The 8,781-nt window shown below is 46.4% G+C and overlaps 1 protein-coding gene across 4 annotated transcripts in view; it reads right to left on the reverse strand.

The window, feature by feature from the left end:
• Positions 1–90: 90 nt before the first annotated feature.
• The window catches only part of CCDC50 (coiled-coil domain containing 50), a 26,969-nt gene continuing 18,278 nt past the window's right edge, over positions 91–8,781 (reverse strand). For all 4 annotated transcript variants that reach the window (XM_019472883.1, XM_019472886.1, XM_019472885.1 and 1 more), the window contains exons 7-11: positions 8,731–8,775; positions 8,083–8,187; positions 7,060–7,139; positions 5,916–6,013; positions 91–4,864 (exon numbers count right to left, since the gene is read on the reverse strand). In XM_019472883.1, coding sequence (XP_019328428.1) covers positions 4,845–4,864; positions 5,916–6,013; positions 7,060–7,139; positions 8,083–8,187; positions 8,731–8,775 — 348 coding nt within the window. In that variant the 3' untranslated portion in view covers positions 91–4,844. The remainder of the gene's footprint in view (positions 4,865–5,915; positions 6,014–7,059; positions 7,140–8,082; positions 8,188–8,730; positions 8,776–8,781) is intronic.

The following is an 8,781-nucleotide window of genomic DNA, read 5'->3' on the forward strand; positions in this document are numbered from 1 at the left end:
CCAGATGGGAATTCCTGCTGCAGCATCCTCCCTGGCATCACTGCCAGGAGCAGGACAGCAGAGAGCTCGGCCACCCATCAGTCCATGCTACGAGCTGTGCTTTGTCTCCTACTGCATCTCACGCAGCCTTGCGGTGTCAGTGCTGCCTGGAGGAACAGCAGGATCAATCTGCTCAGGGTGACAAGACGCTCAGGAGATCATGAAACTCATTGCTTCTTACACAGAATGGACTGGCTGCACTAGATTACAAGAGTGTAAACTAAGTAGGGGAATCCTCACGCTGTCTCCAAGTGCTCCCCTTTATATATAAATTAGCAATCCACAGTTAGTTTGCATACAGGTTAATATGAATTAAAATAAAAACCTTGATAATAAAAATATATAATATACACACTGATCAATAGCAATAAACTGAATGAAAACACTAGAATGTAACAGCGGCTGTAATTTGGCACAAAAAATAAAAATGCAAAGGTCTAGCACTGTAAAAATAAAAATCCTTTTTTTCCCCCCTAAGTAAGAGAATGTTATTAATCCTGATTCACATCCTGACAGGTGGGAATGCAGAGATATAAAAATACTGTACATACAAGATCCCTTTTACAGAGTGAAGCAGACTGCAGCATTTGTAACTTCTGTCCTCCCTCCCCAAGAGGGGAAATTCAATGATGAGACTTCATCTATCCCCTAACAGCCAGTATTTTCCCACCCCCACTAAGTTAAAAACCATGAAGTTCTTTAAAAAAGATGAGATTAACCTGTTGGATCTATCCATGTGACAACCGCTTCTCACTGCAGGAAGCTGTACAGTCCACATTAAGACAGTGTTTCATAGCAAGGTGACTCAGATCAGCCTGCTGAAGACGTCGAGTACCCCTGCATGTAAGGCACGATCACTCGGGTTCGCCCGACCTCTCTTCTGCAGACCATTGTGCTTCGGACGGAGGTAAGGAGGTGGCGAGGGCTCTTGCTGGTGAGATGTGCCTACTATGGAGATTAGGAAGTGCCAGGATTTCACGGTGATGAATTTTCCATGCGGTGCCTGTTGCCTTGTTAATGCACAGAGTCAGAAAGGGATGCGAGACCTGAATGACCTGGGCAGGGGTCCCAGCAAAGGCTCTGACACGCTACTGAATCCAGAGCAAAACCATAGGCAGAGCTACTGAAACTTGGCAAGAGAAGACAAGGAAAAAAACAAAGTTACTTAAACATTTTTCTGTCACAGAAAGGAAATATTGCTCCGATTGTTTTAAAAGATCAACTTCATTGTGCCTCTTTCCAGGGACTCACGTGCAAGGTGCTGACTTTGCATCTCGCCTACACAAGCTGCACCTCCTTGACTCTCAGCAGAACCGTGGCTGCTGAGCCCCAAGATGAATTGGCTCCTTGTTCATCCATGATCTTAACTCTTGCTGACTTCAATGGGACCATGGAATCTCCTGCCAAAAGGGGTTACTAAACATGCAAGTCCAGTTGCAGCCTTTGCCTCAGGAAGTCTCTAACCTGCTGACTGCATGAGGCCCACAAGGTGTATTAGATGAACAATTGCTCTGTTTATACCTCATTTACTACATGCTTTCCTCAGCTACCATTCCTAGCATTTCTGTCTCTCAATAGGTGTCAGCCCCTTCTAACATAACTTCAGGGCCCCCCTTTTCACAAGGGCTATGGAAAAATAAGACAGGCGAAACACTTACAAGGGACAGCAAACGAATAAAGCTAGGGAGTAAGAATAAAAAGGTAAGGACTAAGGGAGGATATAGAGCAAAGCAGCCCATAAAGCATTCAGCACTCCCTGAAGGCATCCAAGGAAGCAGCAGATGCTCCTGGGATCCTTCCCTTGGGCTCTTGGTGCCATGGCTGGAGAGCTTTGGCTGGCCCGAGGCAGCCACTAAGGAGATCTTGCAGCTCCACAGAGTAGGTACTGAGGTGTTCTTCAGACTTTACCCAGCTTCCAAACAAAATCAACTAGAGTTTTCTCTCATATCATTTCCACTCACTCCCACTGAAGTCAACAACTTGGATAGTCCCAAGCATCCCTCCTGAATTAATAGGTTCTTCAGATGTCAGTGGGCTCAGGGCCTTCACGACTTTTCTGATTAGAGTAAGACAGACGTTACATCAGCCAACTGCAGTGCAAGAAAGCCCATTACAGCCAGCTACAGAGGCCCAGGGAGGGCTGAATTCCTATTTGGCGATTTCCCCTTGCCTTGTGCAGAGGGTCACCATTTTTCCCCCATGCACAGTGCGTACAAAGCACAACCACTTTCCAATTTGGCAGGATTTTTCCCCATCCAGTTTTCGCAAGTGCACCAGATGATACAAGCAGCAGGGCCTGGACTGTGGTGTTTGTAGAAAGTATTAGTTCATAAAACTCCACCAGGCATCCATTTCACAACGATAAATACTCTGATGGCAATGGAGGGGAAAAACCCACAGGAAAAAAAAAAAATGGCATTTTCAGCAGTAGAAATTTTGACTGTTACATGAAATATAAAAATAAATTCTTACAAAATAAAGTCATTGCAAATGAGGTTGCCACATTGGCCCAAGTTACCAAATAAAAAAAAAAAACAAACAGTCTATATATGTTTTTTTTCCAGATCCTTTAAAACAATGTTAACACTTCTGAATGGACAAAGATGGAACTAGAAGAGGGAACAAGGCAAGGACAGTAAAATCTAGCCGCTGGCTGGGATATTTCCTGAGAAGCAGCAGCAAGCAAGTAAGAGCTTGCAAGTCACTTAAGGGTTCATGCAGGTGAGCAAGCTCATGGTCTGGAAGCAAGGGTACGCAGCTAACGGGATGCTGCCGATGCACAAAGTCCTATGTTACAACATTTTTAGCTAGTGTACGCCTGGCGCAGAGGTCTACTGGGAGTTAACTGGTTCTTCACAGGTAGTGAACTGCTGCCAGCATCCCAGTGGGGGTAGGAGATGGAAGTTTGAGTTGTTGGTCAAGGCAAGGCATGGGCTTGTGCTGTGATATTAAACATGCCCTTGTAACTTATGTGAAGAAGGAGCTGCCTTGTCTTCCTTGTGATTTGTCTCTGTAACTATCCTGACCAAGTACAACAGCCAAGCTTAAAGCCTTACAGCTGCCTTAGGGCTTGAATTGTCAATTAGTGCAAGAGCAGGGAGCCATGATCTCTTTCGATTTCCTATCAGTCCTCCACGCCAGCACATGCTCTCCACAAAGCTCTACAGAGCTGTCAGGCTCCTTTCCCAGGCAGATTGGTGGCGAGGGCAAGTACAGTCACGGCTCTGCCTCCCCTCCTCAGCAAAGCCAGCAGCAGAATTGCAGCTGCCAGCAGAGGACAGAGCGTGGTGGGACAGGCTCAGTGCTGGGCAGTAAGAAAGCTGGGCTGCAGGGGCAACACAGCCAGGCTTGCTGCCGTGAACTGGACTGGCAAACGAATAATTAGCCTGTACTGGTTGAACAGACTCCAAGCCAGCGTCCAGATGCTCAGCTTTGTTGTTTAAAAATGCACTTGAAAAAAAAAACCAGCAAAAAAAAGATTAAAAAGACAAAAGAATTGAAGTGAGAGGAGGCCAAGGGACAAGGCTACTTGTTTGTGCAAGAGAAGAATGATTTTCAAAGAGTGGAGGGAAAACAAGCCATCCAAAAAAAAAAAATCACTGCATGGGCAAATCTATACAGACAACTTAAACTTGCAGACCCTGCTATGCCCTAGAGAGCAATAGTTTTATCCTGACTGGAGTCTGCTTAGGATGCTGGACGGAGCAGTGTAGAGGGGAGGCAGTGAGCACAGACATTGCATGAGCCGTTCAGCACTCTGTGTCTAGCTCAAAGGTGCCTGTAATAGTAGATTTTGGATTCAGTGCTCAGTACCCATATGGCCCTCCTTCAGTCCCATGTTTCCAAGACACATGCAGGTTCAGACACAAGTTACTGTACTCAAGTGCATCAGCAGCTAAGGAAGGAGTTACAGTAGTTCCTACTTGGCTTCAGTGAAATTCCTTGGCTTCTACCACACTGACGCTCAAACCAGGTGACCACAGAGGTCCCTTCAGGCATTTAAATCTGTTTGTATGATTCTTCCCAATCCACAACTCACAGCTTCATCAACTCCCTGGCATGTCTTAAAAGTCATGCACACAAGGTCTAATTTCAGTTGAAACTGTTTTTCCTCTTAACTGTTCTATCTTATATCCTGGAGCTAAATGCCTGGTTACACGCTCCACCCAAGATTGCTGGAAACCCTAGAAAGAAATACAGCAGTTAAGAAATTTTCTTCTGTAGGCAATTTCTTCCTCACCAGTCCCAGGTTCTGGCTTTTGCTGGTGTATGTTATGAAGATCCTCTCTCCTTCCTGCAAGCTAGCATGACTGTCAGGTTGGCTCAGACGTCTTATCCAGCACAGGAAGAAACACATTTCCTCTTTAACTCTCTTTGCTAAGTCATCCTAATACGGAAAGGACTTGTACTTCTGATGTTCTGCTGGATTGCCATAACCCAGCTCGTATCTTAGATTTTCCTCCCTGTTGTACATGCATCTCTATTTGTCCTATTTGTCAAAGCTCCAGCCAAAGCATAAAAATAAAAGGAAAGCCTCAAAAGAATATAAGAGGGAGCTGTTAAGTCAGCTAGTTGATTCACACAGCTCAGTGGCGGCTAGATTATACTGCACTGCTTAAGTGATCACATATGAGTAAGAAATTGAAACGAAAAAGTGTTCCTTATTAATGTAATGACACTTAAAGAGGAGATCCTGGGAGCGGAGGCTGTACCTCCCCATAGGGTTAAGGAATCGAGAAGTTGCCTGGCAATTCCAGTAATGTTTGCTACAGAAGAGTCAGTACCAAAGCAAAGGCTAGCACCGTTTACTGCTTCCTACGGGAACCTGGAAAGCAAAACAAAAAGGAAAAACTCTGTAAGGATAGATCCTGGTGAAGAAAATACTACCTGCAGTCATCTTTTACTTGTCCTGCCCTCTTGGATGTCTGCGTGACTTCCAGGGTACTGGTAAAGTCAAATGCCAAAATGGGAACTGTATGTTACATTACTCAAGCAAAAGGAAGGATAGGTCCACAAGAGAGGCAGACATTCGCATTTCTTCTAGGCTGCGAACAGTACTGCAGCCACATTGCATAGTCTCACTAAAGGAAACGGAATGAACACTGGGCTTACAGACTCTTATAAAGTGCCATCAACTTTCCAGCTTGTTTGATGAAGACAGAGCACAAAAGTTTCCTTTTTAAAGTTTCCCAAACTTTAAATTTTGGGAAGTAAACTGTCTGCATCTAAGCCAATCAGTGGAGCTGGAAGAAATCCGAGCGATCGAGTCGAACTCTGGCTGCCCCTTTCCATCCCCAGAGACTCGACAGATAATGCAGACAATTGGCATTCAGATTTAAAAAACTGGGGGGGTGACCCTAACCACACTGCTCTTGTGCCAAGTGATTTCAGGAAACAAGCCAACAAAGCAGTGCTGAGATGCTACAAGAACAAAACAAGCCTGTTCTCAGGACAAGCTTCTGTCTGATCATTCCATCTGCCCGCCAGACAGGTGATACTGCAAGGTTTTGTCTTGTATTGGATTGTCTGATACTAGTGAGTCACCTAAAGTCCATCATGTCATTGTCTTCATGTTATTTCTCCTTCATTTGCTGCCTGGATTTAGTCATTCATCATTAAGAGATCATGGAGGATGTGCAGAGAGCAGTTTGACAAACTCAAGGCAAACCAATTCAGCTTTTTAGTCTCTCAGCCTGCAACATGCACAGCAAGTACAACTCGAACACTGACCAGTCACCTGCCTGCTGGGGCAATAATATCCATTCCTCCTCTCTATTATAGCATCTCTTTCAAACATCCTGTCCTGCAGGCTGCTTATTTGAGGAAAACAGCCCACAATAACCCAAGTGCTGGGGCAACCATGGGCTTGATCCTACCTTTAGGAGAGTGCTCAGGTTTGGGGATCTGGCGCAAGGAGCTGGGCTGGCTTGTGTAATACCGAGTGTGTTCAAAGTCATCGAGGAGAGGCTGTGACCTGCCAAGCACAGTGGAAAAGAAGTGTTGGGAAAAAAAACTCAAAGGCATAACAGCGTGGCAAAAGCAACATCTCAGTTGCCTGGTCTGTCCCATTCAGTTTGATGCAAACTTTCTGGCCCAGACTGCCCACATGCAGACCAGCTCCTCCGAGCACAGCTCGTTACTGTTTCTGCAGTGAGAAATGCACAGTATTTACTACTTCTCATGGACCGCTTTCATTTAATAATGGTTTCAATTTGTGAGGAAACAAAGAATTTCCATTATGAAGTTTGATGCAAACCTCACAATGTTGCAAAAGAGCAACATTTATAAAGTCTTTAATGCTTGCCCAGTTTTAATCCCAGAGTATCTTAAGATCTCTTAGTCTCCACCTGCATACCTCATTTGTTGTTTCTTTTGCGAATTCAACAAGAATTTCTAGGCTCATAGCTGGATTGGTAATCAAAGCCACCGGGGTCACCTCCAGGGTTCAGTCCCTCATGAGGAGCACCAGGCCAGGGTACCAAGTGATTCAGAAGCAGCACTGGGCTACAGCACGTTCCCACCAGCTCTGGGATGAGGTACCCCAAAGCACAACGTACTTGCTTGCACAGAGGTGTTCACATGCAGCAGCGGGAGCAGTGTACAGGGCTTAACTGGGAGCAAGGACCCAAGGGAGCAGCTGTGCAAATGCACTGTGATTACACCTTCCTGCCCAGAGATGACATTTAGTTTCACATCCCCAGAAGCTCTTTAACCCTCTCAATGTTTTTCTGCCCATTTAACAAGTGTCACTGCACAAGCTCATCAATCTCTGTCAGCGCCAGGCATGGAGACAGATATGGACAAATGCCACGAGCACAGCAAGTGACGCATGTCACCGAACGCCTCACGAGCTCTGGGCACACAGCTTTTTCATCTCTTTTCAGTGCTAAAACCTCTGCTCTCTACCAAGCCCCTTGTGGGTGGGTCAGGCTGGTCGCCCCACAACTCCTCCCTAGGACTCAGCTTCTGAGCAACTTCCCAACTGCATTTCCCAATTTTTACCAGCCAGTTCAAGCTCACCTTGAAGACCTGTCGCCTTTGTGTCGCTGAGTTTCAGGCCCTTCTTTTGACCTCGAGCGTGTGGACTCGCTTGCATCATGCTGATGGGAAGAAGGGAAAACAGCTCATCTGCACGCCTTGCAAGACATCAGCCAGTGCATTGAGGCTGCCACAGCTCCATGCAGACCTTTCGTGCTCAGTTTCTACACACACCTAACTACAGCCAGACACGTGCAAACAGCAGTATCAGGACTAGTTTCCAGCAAATGAAACTCAGCCTTGCTGAGCCAAAAATCAATTTTTGCTCTAAATATGAGACAGTGCTGGAGGACCTGTCCCAAAGCTGGGGTCAAACGCAGTCAGCGTGTAATGACTGTGCACATGGCTGGGCTGAGCACGAGGGACCAGCTGCACACAGCTGTGCTCCTGCAACCACTCAGAGTAAGGAGGCTGAAAACAGAGCTACCTCCAACTGGCCCCAAGATTAACACAACATCCCCTTTAGCACCTTACCAGTGCAGGCCATGAAATCTGTTTCCTATCACCTTCCACACCGGCTAGCCAAGCCTCTGTAGTATTACTCATACAAAAACCTAGGCTTGATATACTCAATACTTTCGTTATAGAGCCAATTTTATTATGAAGCAGTGACAACTGGAGCAGCTGCGCTGTCCTTATACCTGCGGTGCACGAACAGAACCAACTACTGCTTTTATTGCTACAGTCAGGTTTTCAGCAGAGGGAAGGTCCTGTGCCAGGAGGACTGACAGTGCTTGAGGAAGACCACAAGGTGCTGTGACATCCAGCGCCAACCTCCAAGGCCAGAGCCCAAGGCTTACCTTGCTTGAGGCTGAAGCCAAAGAGCATGTAACCAAGGAGGTGGCTCCAAAAGGCTTGGGAAGCAGCTGAATAACAGGCAGCAAGATCCTTTGGATGCAAGAGTGCATCATTCCTTTTGCTCTCACCACATACCCTCACCTCCCCCTGGAAGTAGGAATAACAGTATAGCACTTCATTTGTGGCACCTCCTGAAGCTTGACATACCTTCCAGTCTTGATCGTGCCTCCTCTTTTCAAAGGAAGACTTTTCTCTCTCCTTCCCTTTCTTGAAAGCCTTTTTCTCCTCGGCCATCAAGAGTCGGGCAATTTCCTAGAAGGGAAAATACAAAGAATGTGTCAGATGGTTTTACTGCTCTTGTAGGTTTGAGTTATTTAAACCCTTTCCCATGGACAGGTGCTGAATGGGAAGGGTGCATAGCCAGGATTTCACCCATCTGTGATCAGAAGTCAAGCGGCAGGGCAGAATTAAGACTGACTACATGCAGCATGCCCAGCGGATCCCTGATTTGCCAGAACTGTGTTTGCAGAGCCTTTCTGCCCTTTATCCCTTTTCCTTCAATGGGGGAGTTCATCTCGCAGCATCTCTGATAGTCTCCCCTGGAGCTCAGTTACAAGAGATGCTCTTACACAGCCATGAACTTCCTTCCTCTGCCATGGTCGCAACAGGCAGCACGACTCCCTGCTTGGCCAGCCTGTGCATATACATGACAGCCAGCCAGGAGCAAACCCCACTGGAGCCCTGAGCTTCCCCTACAAGGAGGGAAACGAACAACTAGAGGGTCAGAAGGGACAAGTGGGGTTTAGCAGTTTCCACAAATAAAGGAATACTGCAGACATTTGACTTCTTGCTCACCTCATCTTGGGCTACTTGAGCTGCCTTCTGATCTGCCTCATTAGCCTGGGA

The sequence above is a fragment of the Aptenodytes forsteri genome, unplaced genomic scaffold, assembly GCF_000699145.1.
Source record: "Aptenodytes forsteri isolate BGI_AS27 unplaced genomic scaffold, ASM69914v1 Scaffold404, whole genome shotgun sequence".
Classification (NCBI taxonomy): Eukaryota; Metazoa; Chordata; class Aves; order Sphenisciformes; family Spheniscidae; genus Aptenodytes; species Aptenodytes forsteri.